Source organism: Cydia splendana, chromosome 22 (assembly GCF_910591565.1).
Source record: "Cydia splendana chromosome 22, ilCydSple1.2, whole genome shotgun sequence".
Lineage (NCBI taxonomy): Eukaryota > Metazoa > Arthropoda > Insecta > Lepidoptera > Tortricidae > Cydia > Cydia splendana.
In genome coordinates, this window is record NC_085981.1 from 10,911,400 (window position 1) to 10,935,111 (window position 23,712).

The 23,712-nt window shown below is 39.0% G+C and overlaps 1 protein-coding gene across 1 annotated transcript in view; it reads left to right on the top strand.

Moving 5' to 3' along the window:
- LOC134801518 (chloride channel protein 2) overlaps positions 1 to 23,712 on the top strand; it is a 62,344-nt gene that overhangs the window by 18,315 nt on the left and 20,317 nt on the right. Inside the window, exons 2-8 of the mRNA XM_063774130.1 lie at positions 15,804 to 15,966; positions 17,883 to 18,005; positions 18,732 to 18,860; positions 18,992 to 19,125; positions 19,950 to 20,106; positions 20,432 to 20,520; positions 21,730 to 21,851. Coding sequence (XP_063630200.1) covers positions 15,804 to 15,966; positions 17,883 to 18,005; positions 18,732 to 18,860; positions 18,992 to 19,125; positions 19,950 to 20,106; positions 20,432 to 20,520; positions 21,730 to 21,851 — 917 coding nt within the window. The remainder of the gene's footprint in view (positions 1 to 15,803; positions 15,967 to 17,882; positions 18,006 to 18,731; positions 18,861 to 18,991; positions 19,126 to 19,949; positions 20,107 to 20,431; positions 20,521 to 21,729; positions 21,852 to 23,712) is intronic.

Consider the following 23,712-nt stretch of genomic DNA (forward strand, 5'->3'; position numbering starts at 1 on the left):
TTTTTAGATAAATTTTGATTAAAAATATTTTTTGCCAAGATCTTGCCTACCACAACTACTTTTTTCACCAACGCCCTTTCAAAACAAGCGAAGGTCTATTTCTCTCAATTAACCGACGATTAGCTTTTTATAAGTGACCTCCGACCTTCCCTGTATCTCGTTTTACTCAGATCTCCCCTTTAGTATTACATATTTTAAAGATGTAAGTAAAGGAAAAACATTTCTTTAAAAATATGCAAGTGCTTTAGTGACACATTTACATAAGGAATAATATGTGACGTCCCACGGTCAAAGGTACCTTATGGCGGGTATGGAGTTATGCATACCCCAGTAATCTACAATAAATAAGCTATCGATAACACAAAAGATCAACCTTCTAGGTTGCGTAGTTACAGAGATATGATTTTTTGAAAATAATGTTGTGAAATGAGCAACTTTACGATAGAGAAGTTTTAAGTTTAGCCGCCTAAAAAACTATGTTCCTGAAGTAAGTTACATAGTTGACTACAAATAATAATGCCTTATATATCTGAGATTAAAAAAATATTGCGACTTGTTCTGTAATGCAAATAGAAACTTTTGATATCGACTGATTTATGTGTATACTAACCAATCTCTTGAAAATAAAGTTTTATTTCATTTTCACGATTGATTGCAATGAGCTCTCAAGATTTAAATTTTATCTATTAGAAAACGACACTGACAGACAGTTTAAGCAAAAAACAATACCGATTTAGAGGTGAAAATGTATTTTCTGACTTTTTCATATAAAATCACAAAATTGAATATTTTTACTTTTAATGTGACACACAATCAATTTTTCTGAGCACATATGAAAGAAATTCTGTCATTCAAATGAAATAAATCCTAAAACCCCAACTAAATACTATATTTAACCCCTTATGCCACTTTAAACTTACATAACAATAACAGTATTTGCTCCATACATTTACGAAAAGGTACCTTATGGAAATAAATCTAATAATACATCACTACAAAATATCAATCATATTATAGTTTATCTTTTATGAATAGAAAATATTAATTTACATTAAACTGCCCCCAATTTAATTAGTTCTTCGTCATAATAATCTTAAAAAAGACCAATAATTTGTATGTAATGAAAAGGTACCTTGTGGTCAAGTTACATGATGAGGCATGATGATGATGGAACAGTTAGGATAAACTAATAATATTTTGGGGTTAAGATAGTATAAATCGTCTATTTCTTATCAATAATATATTTCGGTTGCTATTGAAGATAAGCGGCATTGAGGTTCAATGACCTCAGATATTCCATAAGGTAATGCGTCGGGTATTGGCATTTTTCAGCAAACCAATGGCTGATTTACTGCATGCGACCAAACCAAATGAAGATTATTCTAGTTAAGAAAGACTTGACGAGAGTAACTTTGGTATAATAGCAGTCTACTTGGATTTGTGATGTCGGTCTATGTACGGTTATAATATTTGCGAGGCGCCCCAACCAGAACTGAAATTATCAAATTAGTTTTGCAGAATGCTAATACAGTTCTCTACCAAACATCTTTTCCCGTAATGACTAGTTTTTTTGGGAATTTTCAATCTTTTTTCCATAAGGTACCTTTTCTACTAAACTCTGAGACGACATTACTAGGCTTATAACTAACTTATAACAAAAATAAAAACAGGTAAACAAACGTTACGCATTAAGGTTTCAGATCACACAATAAAAAAAAATTGAGCATTTTTTCACCTCTTTACAAAACATTTAATATCTCCGAAACTAGAAACCCTCATAAGGTACCTTTTCCCGTGGAACGTCACATATGCTTAAATGGACATATTTATTTTTAATTCAGAACAATTTTGCTCAATGAAAGTCTGCTAACGACTACTTTTTCGTGTTTTGAAAATAGAAAGGCACTAAAAGCACGGAAGTCTTTATAATAATGTAAACTTTGTTTTAAAATATTTACAGTTCAAATTTTAATAAAACTGTTCGAGTAAAGTAGTTGGTACACATTAGGTTGCACATTAGGCAAAATAAATAATCATTTAAAACGAGGAATTGCTTAGCAATGTCAGCTCTATGTAAACATGTGTAAAGTTCAGATTCAATCGTAATGTTGACAAAGTAAAATGCTCGCACATTAGTTAGATGTAGAATGATGGTCGTATTATAAGTGAGTACATAACTCAGTATAATCGCTACTATTATGTCTTTATGATGGGTGCACATAAGTTGTTATTTCGCTTATTTACGTTCGTTGCGTTGTCGTGCATTGTTAGCCACATGGTAAAGCATATGGTGTCTAAACTATACAGGGCGTCCCACGGCTATGCCACATGGAGGGAAAGTACCTTGAATATTGTAGATGGAACATTTTACTGAAAAAAGATATTATTTTAATTTAAAAAACAATTTAAACTGAATTCATAGATTTTTAAATAATTACATGGTTGAACCGGGAATCGAACCCGCTATACAAGAAAAAAATATCCTGTAGCTTTATCATACCGATCGAAAGGCTTCATCGTAAGGATTATTTTTTGCTAAATAACATAGTGTCAGAAATAAAAGGAAGACCATGAATTTTAACATTTTTAATCGTACTCTTTTGATTTTCATTTTCGTGAGCAAAATTTCACATTAAATGTTAAAATTCATGGTCTTCCTTTTATTTCTGACACTATGTTAATTAGCAAAAAATAATCCTTATGATGAAACCTTTCGATCGGTATGATAAAGCTACAGGGTAATTATTTTTCTCGTGTAGCGGGTTCGATTCCCAGTTCAACCATGTAATTGTTTAAAAATCTATGAATGCAGTTTAAATTGTTTTTAAATGGGTACTTTTATTTAAAACCATAAACATAATTAAAATCAAACTTACAATAAAAGGTAACCTAAAATTAAAACTACCTACAAAACTAAAACTAATACCTAAAAAAATATTAAATTAAATTAAAATAATGTCTTTCAGTAAAATGTTCCATCTACAATATTCAAGGTACATTCCCTCCATGTGGCATAGCCGTGGGACGCCCTGTATATATGTAGGTCGCAGGTTCGAATCCGGCAGTAGCCGACTTTCAATTCTTAAGGAAAACACCGTGATGACACCTGTAAAAAACAATTTGCAAATAAATGTAGATATTGGCGTCTGTTAAGTCGGTTCTCACGAGCTGGAGTTCCAGGCTACGGTGACCACTTACCATCAGGCGGGCCGTATGCTTGTTTGCCACCGACGTTGTATAAAAAAAAGGATTTCCTTTGACATGTCAGAATATTTATTGGTCATTCTCATGATTGCGGGGGGACTAAAAGGTAGCTAAAAGTTAAGAGTTGATCAGGATTGATGACGTTCGTTGTTGGCAACAATTTGTTGCGTGAGTTACTATACTGTAATGGGTACATTTTTTATGTATTTTACGGGACCAACTGTGTAAAATCAATATAAGTATGTTAGAATAAAGGCCAGGTCACACCATGCAGTTGCGTAAACAGCAAGTTTCCACCAGCTCCTAATAAAATGATATGCGCGTGTAAATGCACCCAGTGTGCACTTGCCTTAATAACGTAAACGTCGTCGTGACCACGCGTTATTATATACATACATTATGTAATATGTAAATATTATGTAAATACTTCCCACATGGATCCGCGTCAAGGTCGTTAAGAATTATCAGCTGATATTGTTTTCAAAACGGATTAGAGAGCTTAGCGTGACAAATACGAACGTTTCCGATATATACTACTGTACGGTTACCATCAGTTTGTCACTGACATAAACGCCGTCGAGAACGTTATTTACTTTCTATACATCTCACTCGCACTCGCATATTAGTGCAAACTTGATGTATAGAAAGTAAATTACGTTCTCGACGGCGTTTATGTCAGTGACAAACTGATGGTAACCGTACAGTAGTATATATCGGAAACGTTCGTATTTGTCACGCTAAGCTCTCTAATCCGTTTTGAAAACAATATCAGCTGATAATTCTTAACGACCTTGACGCGGATCCATGTGGGAAGTATTTACATAATATTTACATATTACATAATGTATGTATATAATAACGCGTGGTCACGACGACGTTTACGTTATTAAGGCAAGTGCACACTGGGTGCATTTACACGCGCATATCATTTTATTAGGAGCTGGTGGAAACTTGCTGTTTACGCAACTGCATGGTGTGACCTGGCCTTTATTCTAACATACTTATATTGATTTTACACAGTTGGTCCCGTAAAATACATAAAAAATGTACCCATTACAGTATAGTAACTCACGCAACAAATTGTTGCCAACAACGAACGTCATCAATCCTGATCAACTCTTAACTTTTAGCTACCTTTTAGTCCCCCCGCAATCATGAGAATGACCAATAAATATTCTGACATGTCAAAGGAAATCCTTTTTTTTATACAACGTCGGTGGCAAACAAGCATACGGCCCGCCTGATGGTAAGTGGTCACCGTAGCCTGGAACTCCAGCTCGTGAGAACCGACTTAACAGACGCCAATATCTACATTTATTTGCAAATTGTTTTTTACAGGTGTCATCACGGTGTTTTCCTTAAGAATTGAAAGTCGGCTACTGCCGGATTCGAACCTGCGACCTACATATATACAGGGCGTCCCACGGCTATGCCACATGGAGGGAATGTACCTTGAATATTGTAGATGGAACATTTTACTGAAAGACATTATTTTAATTTAATTTAATATTTTTTTAGGTATTAGTTTTAGTTTTGTAGGTAGTTTTAATTTTAGGTTACCTTTTATTGTAAGTTTGATTTTAATTATGTTTATGGTTTTAAATAAAAGTACCCATTTAAAAACAATTTAAACTGCATTCATAGATTTTTAAACAATTACATGGTTGAACTGGGAATCGAACCCGCTACACGAGAAAAATAATTACCCTGTAGCTTTATCATACCGATCGAAAGGTTTCATCATAAGGATTATTTTTTGCTAATTAACATAGTGTCAGAAATAAAAGGAAGACCATGAATTTTTCATATTAGTGCAAACTTGATGTATAGAAAGTAAATTACGTTCTCGACGGCGTTTATGTCAGTGACATACTGATGGTAACCGTACAGCACTACATCTTGTGCCGTGTAGGGTGACGTTTGAAGTTTCCAATGAAGCAAGTCATATAATATTGATCGAACTTCGCTTGCGAAGCTCGTTTGATCATATAAAATAGTGTAGGTACATATATACCTGGGGTACTTTGTTTCATATTTTAATTTTGTATACCTACAGTATTTTTAATTAATTAATAAAAGCATCAATACCTTTTCTTCTTCCATTTTCATTATCTTTTTAACAACCTGCTTTTCCTTTCTCTTCTTTATCCATTTTTTTCTCAAACTATTGTCTGAATATGCAAAGAAATCCAAAGCAAGTAGTAACCTCAGTTGCGTGATGCAATCAGTCTCATTAAAGTGTTAAAGACTGGTTTTTATTCAACATTCATCAACCATATCACCTCGAATAAGCTAGTATAGATGTGACCCCCCAATATAGGTCGCGAGCCAGGAACAGATTTCCATGACCAATCGCCTTCCGGGCGATAACTCGTATAGTGGTTAACGGCTATGTATGATGAATCCTCATGGACATCAGCTGCCGCTGCGTTGGTGGGTTGAATGGCAGCCGCCGAAACATGTAAAAAAAAAAAAATTTAGTCATCGCCTCCCGTTTGATACTTTGTCAGATGATTGATAGCTTAGATGCTACTGTGATAAAAAAAATCGTCAGCCGGTTATATCGCGGTGGAAAGACCGTCAGCTGGTCGCATAATGTACAGTTTTATCAGGACGGCCTTCCAAAAATCAACCAATAGAATTAGTTGTAATCTACATCTCTTCTCCGCTCCGCCGGATTACAACCATGCTATTGGTTGATTCCTCTCCTCTCTTTTATCCGCCTCAGCAACCAATAGCGGAGCGAATAATCCAGCGGAGCGGAGAAGAGACATGAATTACAACAAATTCTATTGATATTACTCTTATCTCCGCTCGTCTCCGCGTTCTCTCGTTTCTCCCACTACCTACTACGTCTCGTTCCACTGAGGCTTGAAAGAACGGATGCGAGAGGAATCAACCAATATTTATTATGTCCATAGGTGAAGGTGACCGCTTCTTATTAGGCGGCTCGTTTGCTCGTTTTATAACACATAAAAATCAAGAAAAATACTACATGCTGTATCGATACTGTACCTGTTAGGTACCTACCTACACTTTGGTTGGTGAATTGCTTCGTCAGCCTAAGGCCTAAGCCCGTCTCTTTTCAATAAACCAATGAGCTTGTAAAGAAATAGTAGTAGTAGTAGTAGTAGTAGTAATCACTTTATTGTACACAACACAGGTTTACAAAAATAAATTACAGTAATGGAAGTACAAAGGCGAACTAATCCTATTTGGTTTAGAGTGTAAACCTGCTAAATCTGTTTTTTTATTTTATAATAGAGAATTTTGAACCAACTTTTATAGATACTAAAGTTCAAAATAAATTAATTTCAAAAATGGATTTAGCAGGTTTACACTCTTCAGTCTCTTAACCAACGGATCTGAAGTACCAAGTTATAGCGAGTCGATTCTTGTTCTGCTGTCTTGTGAATGAGGTGGCCTGAATCGTGGGCGGGGCTATTCTTAGCGGTGCATTCCCTAGGGCTTAATATAGGCTAATTAGAACTAGACTCCGGTCTAGACTGGTCGTGGGAGAACTAACCAGAATGAGGAAGTTTTGTGTGGAATATACACTCGCTATCAGATATATCGGAGCGGCCAGGGTGTACACAATATCTAAACACGCACTCTAACGCCTTGACAATAGAGGCGTGTTCAGATATTTGTGAGCTCATTGTCCGCTCCGATATATCTGATGGCGACTGTCAAAGTAATGCCTGGAATGTAGAGTAGACAATGGTAGAGATTTGATTGATTTATCGTAGGTCTTTTAAATCAGATAGGTATAAGGAACATCACAAATGTCATACACAGCAATTAAGGTTCCCCTCTTGTTGATATAGACAAAGAGAAATTGAAATAGAGGGTTACTGTCATGGCAAATTATGTAGCTACAGTACATTTACTGCCATCTTTCGACAGAAGATTAAAACTGTTAGAACACCTTTTGACTTTGATCATTATTAATATTTAACAAGTTAACACATATCAGTGAAATAATAAGGGTCAAAGTCAAATGGCGTTCTAACAGTTATAATCTTTTGTAGAAAGATGGCAGTAAATTTACAGCGGCTACATAATTGACTTTGACAATCCGCCTCTATACACTCTATTCTCTTTGATATAGGTATAAAGTTAAGGGTTTTAAAGCCTGATAGTTGTCATTTAATTCCCGCATAAATAGGTACTGTTTTTGTTAACCTGCGTGATAATAGTAGATTGTACAACAAGGGCATAAAGTGACCTATTTTTACTCGAGGCAATAGTAGGCGAGGGTAAAAATGGACATTTATGCCCTTGTTGTACACTCTGCTTTTCACTTCGATTGCGAGGAAAATATACAAAAAATCAAATATTTTAGGTTATTTTAACGTATTTATTCAAGACTAAAGAAAACTGTTCTTGGGCCGGTCGGAGACGCGGGGCACGCCGGTCGGGAGAGCGCCGGCAGGGCTGGCAGTTTGTATGGCAGAATTTGGACTTTATTGCTAAGTCAATAAGGGTCGTAATAGATGATTTTACTTTATGCTCTAGAGCATAAAATGCGATTTTATGTCGTCTACGCACGACATAAAGGTGCACTTTTTGAGCATGAGAAGTGAAAAATCATTTTTGTTCGTAGTTTGTTTAGGTAATTCTAAAAATTGTACATTTTGGTTGCTGTAGGGTCGCAGATATCTCAGATTGAAATGTTTAAATCTAGCCTACATTAATGTCAGTTATTCGGTGTAGCTGAGAGTTGCAATTTTAACCTAACCTACTGGTACGAGGGTTAAAGTTTTAACTTACTTTACTGGCATTTGTTTGGGTAGGTTAAGCGTAGCTTAAACTAAATAACCTTTGGGGCATTCCACGAGACTGTCGCTTACATAACGCTTTTGCCTTGTATGGCAGCTACCTCAATAAAATACGTGAATCTCGAGAATATACTGCCAATTTGTTAGCCAAGTCATGAAATATTACCTGACCCAATATCGCTTACTCAGCATTTCCAGAAGTATTTATTAGATGAATTGCGTTATGTAAGCGACAGTCTCTTGGAATGCCTCCTTTCAACTTTTCAAAAGTGGTTTGAGGCCAGAGAGTTGCATTTCTAAACTAAACAAACATATGCCTTACCGATTTAAACAAGCAACGAATTGCGGCGCAGGAGTTCCATGCTCCTTATTAAAACATGCAAATGGGTCATTTCTACACGAAGCTACCCATTTTCATACCTTTTGAGTATATTTCGCAACAGTTCCTTGTGACGCACGCGAGCGCGTGACGTCCAAGGCTCAAAGATTAAGAGCTCATGTGTGTAAACTGTTAAATATCGCTTTATTTGAGATAACCTGTCCATGGCGATAGCGGTAATCCTTGGTTGACCGAAGACAGCGCTTTATAGTATGCAAATATTTAAATATATGGTAAAACGTAGTGATTATATTCTCTTTGGTTGCCATGGTTGATTTTTAGGGTTCCGTACCTCAAAAGTAATAAACGTAACACTTATAGGATCACTCGTGCGTCTCTCTGTCTGTCTGTCTGTCTGTCCCCCCCCCCCCCCCCATTATCTGAGAAACTACTGGGTCTAAAATTTTGAACAAAATACACAAAATAGTTCTTTACCTATAGAATAGATGACATCAGGAAAACCTATTAGAAATGTGTCGAGTGTGGGCCGGACTTAATTACTTACTTAGTTTTGATCCGACCCCTACGGGTTTTTTAAAGACATTTCATTCACGTTCCACATAACTCGTATCAGAATAACTAACTGATTTCATTCGGTTATCGTGCATTTCGCTCGTACGTGTCCGTACATGTATTGGCGCGGGAGAGACGCACGATAACTAAATATGATTCAAATATCATTCTAATGTCAGTGTACGTTCGAATCGGCCTGTTAGCAGTGGGGAGACACTCCTGACTTCGGACAAACTCGGCTCCATTCGGCTCAGCATTGCTCCGACCAATTATTAGGGTTGACACAACTTGAAGTCCCTTTGCGTGCACGACCACAGATAAAATAATGACTTGAATTTTAACAACCCTAACTAGCCGAAAGGGATAGTGCCATAAGTTAGAAAGGGATATTATGATTCGTCCCTGAATCGCTGTCGAACTTCAGTTTTGTGGAAAGTATCCTTTCTGCCGGCCTAGCCAAGGTTACAATCGCTGTCGCTTCGACAACGAAAAGCATTATGTCTCTCTATCACTCTTCCATATAAGCGCGACAGAGACAGTTGCGTTTCGATCGCTACGGAGCGAAAGCGACTGGCATCTTGGCTACGCGGCCTGTACGGTAGTACCACAGTATAATAAATAGTACTAACGTACAGTATGGACACTCCCTGCCTCCCGTTGAAAGTGCCGCCCACCCGCTCTCGGTTACCTCACAGTTACCGGCTGGCAAGGACGCGACGACGCGGTGCGCAGAGCGGAGGCCACGTAAAATATTCAAATATTAAACAAATATTTACAAAATCTATCAGATCACACTGAAAACAACACAATATCTATATGAACAAAAAATCATGTTTTCAACTTACGTAATATTTTGGTAGCCTGAATTTCCTTACAAAAATTTTGTTACTTCCTTTATACTGATTCAAAATAGGAAACTATTGCATAAATCGAGCTTAGATACCCACCTTATAACATAATACGATTCTTTCTTCCTAATTCGCGCAATGAGTTTTGAGTCATTGAGGTCATCGAACTTGACAACAAAATGGCGGGAACCCTAGCACGTCTTATCTCACTCACACAGGCATGGTACACGTTCACCTACACGAGATTAGACTGTGTGCGTAGGAACGCGTTTGTTTCATACATTTGATCGCCAGTGTCCGAGGTGTGGTAGTACTATTACTTATTCTGTGGTAACACTAACCAGCTCATTTAGCACCTTACCGAATACCTTGACATTGATACACGTCAACATACAATGCTCCCTTTGGTCTTGTGTTTCAATACTTTTACTACACAAAGCCAGAGATGTGTACGAACGTTGTTATTGTCCAATTATGTAGTTGTTAATTATTGGATGGAGGTTATAATGAAGGAGACACGAATATTGAAGGTCCTGAAAATTAATTCTGGTTTAACTGGTTTTTTCTTACGGGTATGAAAATGTTTTACACTAAGCTCTTAAGGCCCCAGTACACAATGGGCCAGTGCCGGCCACTCCAAGGGACGCAGCCATGCAGTAGAATGAGATAGCAATATCACTTGCTCCCTCTAACGCATAAATGCGTCCCTTGGAGTGGCCGGCGATGGCCCATTGTGTACTGGGGCCTTAATCTTCTTCCTCGCGTTATCCCGGCAATTTTGATATGGCTCACGGGAGCCTAGAGTCCGCTTGTCAACTAATCCCAGGAATTGACGTAGTTACAAATTTTTACGAAAACGAACTGCCGTCTGAACTTCCAACCCAGAGGGGACACTAGGCCTTATCGGGATTAGTCCGGTTTCCTCACGATGTTTTCCTTCACCGAAAAGCAACTGGTAAATATCAAATGATATTTCGTACATAAGTTTCGAAAACCCCATTGGTACGAGCCGGGATTTGAACCGGCGACCTCCGGATTGAAAGTCGCATGCTCTTACCGTTAGGCCACCAGCGCCTTACACACATACAGTAACCAATGAATGAAATTCAAGTACCTACACTATTTAAGTAACTGAAATTTGTGAAAAGTACAATTATATGTCCCAGAGATAAGATTAAATAGAGCCCCAGCCCAAATTCAGCTTATTGCTATAACCATAGCGCTAATTTTCAGTAGAGCCCTAATACAGTACCGATTTGCTATGTTTTAAAGTTGTGGGTCTACAGTGCCGATTTGCTATGTTTCAAAGTTGTAGGTCTACTTTTCAGTAGAGCCCTACAGTGCCGATTTGCTGTGTTTCAAAGTTGTGGGTCTACCATCCTGTAGAGCCCTACAGTGCCGATTTGCTATGTTTCAAAGTTGTAGGTCTACTTTTCAGTAGAGCCCTACAGTGCCGATTTGCTGTGTTTCAAAGTTGTAGGTCTACTTTTCAGTAGAGCCCTACAGTGCCAATTTGTTATGTCTCAAAGTTGTGGGTCTACTTTTCAGTTGAGCCCTACAGTGCCGATTTGCTATGTTTCAAAGTTGTGGGTCTGCTTTTCAGTAGAGCCCTACAGTGCCGATTTGCTATGTTTCAAAGTTGTGGATCAACTTTTCAGTAGAGCCCTACAGTGCCGATTTGCTATGTTTCAAAGTTGTGGGTCTACTTTTCAGTAGAGCCCTACAGTGCCAATTTGCTATGTTTCAAAGTTGTGGGTCTACTTTTCAGTAGAGCCCTATAGGCACAGTACCAAATTTGCTATCTTTCAAAGTTGTGGGTCTACTAGACCTACTAAACAAGTAGAAAGTCCTATTTCCGTCCAATTGTTTCTCATTGTTTGTTGTTCCATGTAGTTTAAAGCGGATACTTTTTATGCATCAGCATTTTGATTGGATGGGCCGTTTCGCTAATTGGCAGACATGCTACATTACTCTCATAGCATATATTGTATCTCGGACCTGAAGGTACTGCGAATGTATCGATATATTCCCAAAGTATTCTTACAGGAACTTATGTATTTACAGGAAATTCCTTTAGTGTGATATTTATAGATTGATTAATGCCAATAAAGAAGTTATTAAAATGCTATTTTTAGAACTTGTGATACATCTTCAGTTTTGATTTTTGCGTTTGAAGTGGACACTGTGTGGTGATTTTATTGTGTGTGATATTTTTTGTAGTGTTAGTGAATTTGTGTTTCGGTATTTAAGGACTACTTTAAGGATGACGCTTAAATATATTGCCTGTTTTGTGGTAAGTATTTTTAAACAATTGGCGTTTCCTACCAGGCTATCATTTTAAACATCCGCTGACAGCGCTGACGTTAGACCAAAATAAGTCTGCAGCGATTTTGATAGCCCAGACTGAACAAGGGTTATTTTAAGCGACAAAATTATGACGTATAAATAAGACTGGCACAGTCTATGCTATCAAAATCGTTGCATAGTTATCTTGGTCTAACTCTATCAACAATATTATGTTTAAGAGATGCTAATAAATCTCAGAAAAAAATCATTATTTTGGTCCGAACTCCTCGCACGTGATATCACATGATACCTACAGGAAAGTCGCTTTCTGAGGGCCTACCGCGAACCACCACGTGTTGCCTCTCTGTCGCACTTGTAAATTCGTACGTAAGTGTGACAGGGAGGCAACACGTCAAACGTGGTTCGCGGTAGGCCTTTGAAACCGTGGGTCAGTGAAACGAGCACTGTAGCTGGTCATATCATGCGCCATGCTGAAGTTATATGAAACTGCTAAGGATTTATAAAAATACACACAAATCTACACGACGATTGCTAGTATTGCAATTTACTATAATGCCTCGTTAGAAAACACGCTCCGGATTAGCTCAACTATTTTTTAAAGTTGAATGGAAGAATCTAGCCCGCGCAAAGTAAGCAGGAGACCCAAAGGCTTGGCCGCGGCCCTCGCCTTAAAAAACAGGACACCTCAGCGGTCTCTTCTTTGTCGTATCCTCATGGCTGAGAGACGTGACGAGTGTGGACACTCTTCACCAGTGCTCTCCAAGCCGCTCTGTCCTGGGCCCAGTGCATGCTAGCCTGCAATGTGGCGTTTGTCTCTGACGAGTCTAACGTTATATTGTCCGCCCAACGAATGGCTACACCTCAGGGGTACCGGCTTCTAAAGGTGTATCCAAGTTGCTCGCGCAGTGTATGTGGAGCGCATTTAACAGATCAAGTCACAGCTTTTAAAGATCAAAAGACCCACAACTTTGAAACAGCAAGGGCCCGAAACATGTCGCCAATAGCGACTAAAAACTCAAGTGAGTGAAACCGTTGTTGTCGTCTAAACCGTTTAATATCAATCAAAAAGTATCCTAAAATTAGGCCCGGATTTAGAGAGGGCTCCTAGGCACTATGTATGGCACTTTGGGGGCCCTTCTCCATCTCAAAATCATTGCTAGGTGGTCAGGGCCCCTAGCCCGGGCCTTCTGGGTCTAGGCGGAAATCCGGCCTTGCCTAAAAATCCTAAAATGAGACTAATTCACCTTTCCTCCGTTGCCTTATTGAAGTTGTTGACACAGCGATGTTTGGTTGCTATAAATATTTGCTTAGGCATTTTCCAAATATCTATGTTTACGGACATAATCTGATCGCTATAGCAAACAGCAGATTCAAGGCTAGAGAAGATTAAGTTTCATCTTCAGTGGCATTTAGACTTTCTTACTCTTTACGTAGTAGCAGTTAGATTATCTGAAACCTAGTTAATGTTTATTCTCATGGGTGTTACAAGTAATTTTACAACACACACAAAAAAAATTATAAAGAACATGTAGGTTCTTACTCAGAGAACGAAAAAAGTGTGACGACAGCGAAAATGTTTTTAAAAGATTAAAACAAAAAAAATGTTCTGCTCAAAAAAATCTGCGGCTTTGCATTACCAAAGTAATTATGACGGTTGAATGATACATGATGATGAGGAGATGATGAAAAAAAAATACTGAACAACAAGAAAGTGAAACACTAATGAAAGTGATAAATAAAACAACAAAACCAAACCAAAACCGGAACGATAATTTTAAAATACGAATACAAAATTTCTCTCAATCGATTTGAAAACAAAATATGTAGGCTTCAACGGAATTCAAGAGCAGAACCTTAGCTTTAATTGAAAAGTGCAAGAAGAAGTGAATTTGTCTTACCTCTTGAGACCTTGCAAAAATTTAAATTAATTTAATTTAATTTAATAAAAACGATGGACCAGGATGAATTGGTTGAAAGGGGGAGTCGAGTTGTGGTATGTGTTCGTTGTATTTAGAAATCCTTTATAATTAATTACACAAACGGGTCTACCGCGATATAATTTCATTGTTTTTACCTTTAATTCCGACGTTTCAGCTGAGTTGCACCAGCTGTGGTCACGGAAAGACTGACGTCCCAACAATGAAATTATATCGCGGTAGACCCGTTTGTGTAATTAAATATGCGTACAAAACGCGAGAGTTTAAAGTGTTATATCCTTTATAATTAACATTTTAACCACTGTTTTCTGATTTATAAGGACAAAATAACGACATCTCTAATTTAGGAATCAAGTTTTGATGTTAAGTAGGTAAATATTGAAAATAAATCATGAAAGTGTATTATAAAGTTTTATTTTAATGTAGATTGTGATCAAAATAATACATTTAATAGTATAGGTTTTTATTTTATTTATTTATTAGAGATAAATCACAATTACATAATATTTTGATCCAAAAGCATCGTTAAACCAGAATGGTTTGGTAAATGGCAGCTCCATCAAAAGTAGTTAATTCAAGTAGGTATCTAAAACACGAATCGCACTTTAATAAAGGGGCCCACTGATTAACAGTCCGCCGGACGGTATCGGCCTGTCAGTTGTTCAGAACTGTCAAAATTTTGTTCTAACTGCCAGGCCGATACCGTCCGGCGGACTGTTAATCAGTGGGCCCCTTAAATCTCATATTTGATTCATAAAATAGCGTCCGTATTTTGACCTGATTAAACTGATTGCTAATATAATAAGCTCCTGTCATCGGACTATTTATAGTGTGTGCTGAGATCATAAACTCTTATAATGGCTATAAATTTTCGGGGCAGCTTTATTAAGCCTCATTAATATATATTAGGACTGTTAGGTTCATTGTATTACATGTATATTAAAACAGCGATAGGACGTGAACCAGGAACCATTAACAAAAATGCCACCGTGACAAAAGCTATAGGTAATTAGGTATATCAATATGGTAACTTATGTAGGTACCTAACTTACCTAAGTTGGACCATAGAGAAAAAAATACTACAGTGCTAACTCCATACATCAGTTTTAGTACCAAAACGACTACCTATTATTTTCGTAGTCGATATCTAGCATCGAGTAGCGGAATTATCAGTACTGCTACTTGACAATAGATGTTGCAACGACAGAAAAATCTAATGCTCAACAATTTTTAGCTAATATTATAACCGGAACTCTAATTTCAACTCCTTTTGCTTTTAATATTAGTTGTAAATTGTTGTTCAATACAATTTTCGTGATTTTGCGACACTAGAAAATTCTAGTATCAAGTAGCGGTAGGTACTGATAATTCCGCTACTCGATGCTAGATGTCGACTGCGAAAATAATAGTATTTTTGGTACCAAAACTGATGTGTGGAGTGAGCACTTCTATTCTTACTTTACTATATTTCTCTATGGTCTAATGTGTCCAACATTACTATATTTCTCTATGGTCTAATGCAGCGGTCGGCAACAAGCGGCCCGCGAGCCTCCCTGGCTATTTTGTATGTAATATTGACAAACGACAATGTCTGATAAAGTCATAAATATTAACAAAGTGCGGCCCGCGTCAACTTCGGTAACTACTATTTGGCCCTTGGCTGCTAAAAGGTTGCCGACCGCTGGTCTAATGTGTCCAACATTCCTCTGTTTTGATGCTTTCTTTCGGACTTTTTTTTCGTCTCTTTAAATTTCCTGTCTTACTTAGTGATAGGATAAGGTTCAATTTCGTTTTTCCAGATTATACAAGTAGCTCACAAATGTATATTTTCCAGATGTATGGCCGCTACCAACGCGACCTTAGTGAAGCGGCGCGCGAAGAAGCCCGCCGGCTGCGTCGCCTGCGCAAGCGGCGGCGGAAAGATGACAAACTGCGGCAGAAGGAGTTAGAGGCGACGGGTAAAAGCCGGCCGAATGGGAAGTTCGTCAAGGTGCTAGGTGAGATCACATCGATAATTTTCTTTCGCGTTGAGGGTAAAAATAAAATTACAAACGAGACACGAAGAAACGAGAAACGTAGCCTTGCTGCATACCTAGTTGCCTCCAGAATCTCGCGAACTAAATTGACAGGTCAATGTGCACAAATGATACCACAGTTTGGCCAGTGATGTTCATATCGATATTTTCAAAAAAAGTTTGAATTAGAGAATCTCGCGAGAATTCACCGCTAGGGGGGCTACTGTTGCGCGGTCAGTTAAAATGTATCTTCAAATAATTTAAGTTTATTTTACAAATGGTATTTGGTATTTCGAAAATTGTGCAATTTTATAGTAATAGAGACAAGGATATTGGATAAACATATTGTAATTAAATAAATATAATTGGTCAAGCAGATCCTGTCAGTAGAAAAAGGCGGAAATTTTGAAAAATGTAGCCGCGAAAGGATATCGTCTCATAGAAAACTTGAATTTCGTGCCTTTTTCTCCTGAAAAAATTTGCTTGACCATCTATATTTTATTATATTTATTTTGTTTTATTTGTTAGGAAAGCTTACAGTTAGCTACAAATTGTAGGTGATAACATAGATACAGTGATTTTTACTCAAAATACAAAAAAAAAAACGCCGGCCCAGATGGGGAAATATTTCGTACAATGTGACTAATTTCTCATTTAATTTGTGTGGTGTGGATGCAAAAATAAAATTGTCTCGGTGATCCCTATTGATTCGATTGTAAAGACCAGGGACCCGATTTTTGAATTTCGAGCGCTCGATTTCGTGTATTTTGTTCAATAATATCTCCAACACGAGGCATTTCAATTCTACTATTAGAATTGAAAACGAGTGGTCAATAGCACTCGATTCCCAATTTCTATCGGTCGTATTTCAAAAATTAGCATTTCGCCGTTTTCCACCGATTTTCGAGTGCCGAAATCGAGCGATGGGAATTCAAAAATCTGCCCCCAGTCCCTAAACTGGACATTCAAGTTGACAATTAGGTCAGAATTTAAATAATTATGGATCAATCTCATCTACCGGCGACATGTATAAAATTAAATCACCAATTTTAGATTTATGGCAACAACAGAGCTCTTGAAATAAACAACTTGCTCCCAAACCTGCATACTAACATTGAAATTTGTCAGTTTCGCATCTGCACCTCCGGATTTGATCGGTAACGTCACAATCTTACAATCAAATCAACCAATTTTCTCGTCACATTCATATAAATCGAAATCGTTTGTGACCCCTCTATATAATAATTATGACATGGGTAGTAAGTACAATATTTTACTTATCGATATCATTTTATCGACATATACGTGACTATTTTTTCTTTGCTATTCCTGGTATCATTCTATTTCTCAAACTCATGTCAATTTAGTTCGCGAGTTTCTGGAGGCGACCTTAGGTGTAGGGGAGGTAGGGGACCATTGTAAGTCGGGAGGCTCGGGCACCCCCTTGTAATAAGTCCTGATTTATAAGGGGTGCCCGTGCCTCCCGACCGCTCAATGGTCCCCTACCTCCCCTATCTCCCAAGTGCCTTATGATAACATATGTACAGTCGCCATCAGATATATCGGAGCGGCCAAGGTGTTCACAATATATGAACACGCGCTCTAACGCCCTGACAATAGAGGCGTGTTCCGATATTTGTGAGCACCTTGGCCGCTCCGATATATCTGATGGCGACTGTACCTAGTAGATATCTACATATAAACTGAGTGGGCGCTCGAGCGGGGGTGCAGTTCGTTGCAAACGTATACCAGCGGCCTTAAACCATGCTCAAATCCCTTGGACGCTAATGCCACGCTGCACCCCCGTCCTACTTGCCGCAGGATGCTCGTCACTGAGTTCGCTCACTAAAACGGATACTTCCTGGGGCAAAGTGTTTCAAAATACGCTTTTGTTTCAGGTTACATATGGCGGCACACGTTCGCCCGGTTAGGCGAAGATTGGGTGTTCTTAGCAGCGCTGGGTATCATTATGGCCGTTCTCAACTTCGCCATGGACAGAGGAATCGCCATCTGCAATAATGGTAAGCTTACGCCAAGACACTTTCTTTTCATCGTGTTAGGTACTGTTATAGGGCTTGAATAATAGGCAATTATTCCACTGACTTTGGTCCTGGGCAGTGGGGGTTACATCTTCTCACCTTATCCATAATACAGCTAACTCTTAAAACATTTAAAACTTTCGCGTTTTTAACACATATTAACTAACATTTAGCCGTGACCACGACCAGTGAAACCTGTGTCGAAACATCGGTAAAAAAAGTAATTAAATAAATTCGTGATAGACCCGTTTGTAAATGTCAGCTTACTCTTGTTCTTCGGAACGGCGCCAGATATCTTTCAGGTTAGGGCCACTTTGCATAAGTGGGTGTCAGGCGCACGATACTTGATTCTAAATTGCCTAGAAGCAATAAAAAGAATTGCGTGAAATATGCAATGTCATTGTACGCATTATTTGGTGGCAATACAACGTGTATGGGCCCCGTAACGGTTCAATAGGGGCCCACAGATTACCAGTTCGCCGGACGATATCAGCCTGTCAGTTAATCGCAAAAGGTGACAGTTCCAAACAATTGACAGGCTGATATCGTCCGGCGAACTGGTAATTTGTGGGCCCCATTACGGTTCAATCTGATAACCGTCATGGCGGCGCCACAGTCATACTAGATTTTTTATGAATATTTTACCGCTATTCTAGATCACATAAGATAATTATGGGATACTAATAACCATTGATACATTATTTTTAGCTCGCATGTGGATGTACAACGACCTGGCGACGTCTACATTCAGCCAATACGTCGCCTGGGTATCTCTGCCAGTCTGTCTGATCCTCTTCGCGGCTGGATTCGTGCACATAGTCGCGGCACAAAGCATAGGTAACATTACGTAACATCACTTTACCCTTGTTAAAAGAAACAGTAGTGAATACGATCTAGCAGAAATGAAGAACTTGTCATTTTCGAAGGTCCCTAAAACTTAATGTACCTAATACAATCATTTATTGCAGGATCTGGTATACCTGAAATGAAAACGATACTCCGAGGAGTCCAGTTAAAAGAATACCTAACGTACCGAGCACTCATATCCAAAGTCATTGGTCTGACTGCCACGCTTGGCTCCGGATTGCCTCTAGGAAAAGAGGTAATTATTAATGAATCAGAGAAATAAATGGTTCATTTTCACCACCACCGTCGTACTAAAGGAAGGTGAGAATAGCTTGCGCATCGCCATCGAATCGAATTGTGTCTCTTTATCACTCTTCCATATTAGTGGGACAGTGACAGTTGCGTTCGCTACGGAGCGTTAGCGATTGGCATTTTGTCTACAGGGTCAGGTCCGATCTTGGGCAATTCTTTAAGTTTCCGCTACCGAACCAAATAGTGTGATCCCTGCCAGTTTATCTAGAATGATGAGCGCGTAGATCTTCATCTCTTCTGTCCTTACTCTCGCTTTCACTGCCTTAACAGTTTTATTACGCCAACCAGGCGGTCTAGCGTGAGTTGCGTTCTCGCGCGCGACTCCATAAATCAAGCGCGACTTCAAGTATGGACTCGCGCGCGAGAACGCAACTTATGCTAGACCGCCAGGGCTGCAGGGGTGCAGGGATAGGAGAGCGCCGTGGTGGAATGTTATCAATCCCAGGGCGCCCTCATGAATGGCAAAGAGGGTGAAACGTGTGGGTTTGGCGGGTAGGTCCAAATTATTCTCCCCCCCCCCTCTTGCCAGGAGAAGGGAAAGGAGCGGCGAGTCCCGCATACCGTGCGTAAATGCATTCCCACTCCGGTAAAAAAAGGTGAACTACTAAATGATTGGCATTTAAAATTCCCCCTTCTTTTAATGTTTTGGCCTTTTTGTAGGAAAGTCACCCCTGTTGCCTTTAAATAAGGTCGAAGGGGCCACTTTAAGGGCCTGACATTAGTATAGTCTCTACGTCCCAAATACTGCTAATTAGTGGTTTTCTCCAGGGTCCATCAGTCCACATCGCCTCAATGGTAGCCCAGCTGCTCTCCAAACTAGTGACGACCTTCCAAGGGATCTACACCAACGAATCCCGCACCACAGAAATGTTGGCTGCCGCCTGCGCAGTGGGTGTGGCTTCCTGCTTCGCTGCTCCCGTTGGAGGTGAATGATTTAAATGATCGTTGCACGAGTGAATGACTTAAATGAATGCCGCTCTTTCCCACTCATGATTCGAATGAGCCGGCCAAGCATGACGAGCGAGTGAGACGATGCGAATACGTTTCGGAAGAATTCGGACGGGTGTCGGGAAAACATGGCGGGATCGTATCGCGTGATTCGCCATCTTGGTCGCACTTATGGCTGTGTGTATCTGATTGATCGACATCATGAAGTTGTTACTCATTCCTATCTCTATACTTTTGGGACCTTGATAACTTTAGAAAGTAAGACTGTCAGGGCTTTTTTCATATGTTTATTTCTTTTTCAGGAGTCCTGTTTTCGATCGAAGTAACGACCACGTATTTTGCTGTGCGCAACTACTGGCGCGGATTCTTCGCCGCGTGCTGCAGTGCCATTGTAAGTTCTGCCGTGCTAACAACATATGCAGTAATCGCAGTTGAAAAGTCATGCAATTGTTTATCTTCTTCTCTTTGAATAAGTTCTTTATTTAAACGATGATTTTCATGCAAATACTCGTACTGCACATAAAATAAGCAGGGCAGAGTTGCATCGCGCATTTTTCATAAAGATCGCATTCGCTCCCTATTAGCCAACGCAAGCTATCGAGTTCGATTCTCGGTTATCTTTCCTTGTACCTACAACATTATAGTATCCTAACGGAAACTTAGTTGAGTATGAAGTGGCAATGCAGGCAGAAGTAAAGCGCAGACCACTGATGGAACTGTATTTTTCTCGTCAGGGGTTTGATTGTTGAGGGGTTTGGGGGTTTCTTATTAAAAGGGACTGGTTTAGCTTATATTATCTTTGGTTGAGCCGAGCTTACCGTGGGGCTTAGTCAATTAAAAGTCCTATATAATATAATATTAATATTATCTGAGACATAAATGTAAGCAGCTATATTATTATATTCGCATGTGCCACTTACCTATCTTGCATTTCATAGGAACTGCAATAGCCCTTTTAGTGTTGCTATTGTCACTGAACACTTCGCAGAGGCTTTCCAGCAGGTTTCTTGGAAAAATAATTGGTTTATAAAATATTACTGCCCACAACCACATGTTTTGTTCAAATGAGTATTATAGAAGCAAATAGATGTTGTAGGTTACGGCTCGGCCACGACATTGCGCGACCGGCGGCGGCGGCGGCAACCATAGGTGGGAAAGAAAGGTCCGATCGCTGTGTTTCGCTCCAAACCTATGGTTGCCGCCGCCACCGTCGCCGGTCGCGCAATGTCGTGGCCGAGCCGTTAGGGTATCTGGGTAGAGTATGTGTAAAATCCACATATCCGATGACTGTAAAGCTCAATAGCATAGCGAAATTATCTGCCAAAGAGTTCGTAAAGTCCTGAGGCGGAGGTTTGGCAATTCGGCCTATGTAACGGACACTACTTCAGCCTGTCACTTCAGACCAATTAGAATTAACCATAACAATCTGGATCTAGAGCTCCGAGCGGTCGGGCCTGAACTAGAGCGAGGCCAGAAAGGTCGCTGAAGATAGGAAGGCGTGGCGGGAGCTTGTGAAGGCTCTCTGCAGCCCTAAGGGTGCCTTACGACAACAACAACAATCTGGCATGATCCTACTGTTTAATTCAAAAACCTCTTCCAGATGTTCCGCCTCCTCTCCGTCTGGTCTGGAGCCTTGCCGACGGTCAAACCCCTGTTTCCCACCAACTTGCCACAGGACTTCCCCTTCGACCCTCAGGAGTTCGCCGTGTTTGTCCTTTTGGGGTGAGTTTTGCCTGGTTCTATCTCAGGTCATGATTTAGACTGTTCCCTTACACGAAAACAGCTTAAGACTTTAACCCTTAAACCACCGCCTTAAGCGGCCGCTGCAGGGGACCATCGAGTGCGCCGACTTCTGTCCGGAAGGGTGTCGTGTTTCGGAGGTTCCGGGGCAAACTGCTGAATCCGACACAGGACCAGACGATTCAACGGAGCCACGCCGTTTTGTCGCCAAAGTAGTGTTCAGTTTTAAGTTTATGAAAATATGTATGTTAGTTTGTAAGGTATCTATGTGCCCTTGTTGCCTGATAATAAACGATCATTTTTAAGTTTGGGCAGCAAATGACACTTGGTGATGATCAGGCATAGACTCGGGGCATAGAAGTTATTGTGTCAAAATAAAGCGATTTACAAAATGAAATATCGACATGTACGAGCGATGTTACCTTTACTTTATCATAGCCTCATAGGTATTTATAACACTGTATAATAACATAGCTACCGCGAAGTACACAACACGTTCGATATCTTCTTTGATATTTTGTTAGTTATCTATTCTTTTCGCACTGTATACTACAGTTTACGTTTTTATTTTTAAGTAGTCTAAATATAGTAAAAGAAATTATGTACCAGCCTGTAATAGGCCTGATGACAAATTTTGAAATCCCTTTTATTATTGTCGGTACAGTCACCTGCAATAATATGTTACTCTTCGAAGGCCGCATAAATATCTGACACGATCTTATTTGTAGAGCCATAAGAGTGTGTCATATATTTTTGCGGCCTTCGAAGAGTAACATATTAGTGCAGGTGACTGTACACTTGTATTGGTTCCGAAAAACACAATATTTCAGCTATACTCATAAGATTTAACATAAATAATTGCATTTTATTATAGCTAGTTTAAAACTCGCGCGAAAACGCCTCGCACGACATTTGTGACGTCACCATTTAGTTGGTGGTAGGGTGGTAGGTTACGAATTTCCCTTGAATCCGAATGATATTGTTAATTCAGCACCATATATTACGATTAGGGATGATAAATACATTACAAAAATTTATCACAATAACTCATTTCACACAAAAACTCTCACACGGTTGCAATTTAAGATGAATTGTTTAGATACATGTAAATTTTGAGTGAAAATCACCGAGCGCCGGTTTTACTTTTTAATTTTTAATTTTTTCTAGTTACGACAGCCAACATGGCAATGATAGTTCCATTCAGCCAAATAATTAAAAAAGTTTGTTGGTGAAATATCGTATTATATAGCATTTTATTTAGATAATAACAAATAGACATCTCCTTTATATCGTGTAATAATATTTTTTGTACGTAATAAATGTTTAGTGGCGAAATAACATTTTTTTTGCACCTTCGAACTCTTTGGTGAGAACGTATGGATTTCGGTCAATGAGGTTGTCTATGTTGCTCTAAGAAATATGTTATGGATTGATGACGTCACTGTTTAGAACGCTTCTGATTGGCGTTCCAGTAATAATGGCCGATTGGAGAATTTTGCAGTTTTATTTTATTGAATATATTAATAATCCTTCAGTTTATACTGAGATTGGGCCATTTATTAGAATCATATTAACATATATGTTTCTTCCATTATTTCCGTGATTCTTTGTTACTTGCAACAGGCCTATTGATTGCGTTCTTAACATTTGTCGGTAATTTACAGCAAGTAAAAGTTACATCTTTTAATTATTAATCTGTTACAGACTTATCGATAACAGATTTATCGATAACAGATTTATCGATGTTTCTATTTCTCAAACACTCGTTTATGCCACAAAAACTTCTATGTCTGGTGATGATATTTTCCCCAACATCTGCATTTTTTGCTTTGTTCTGAAGTAC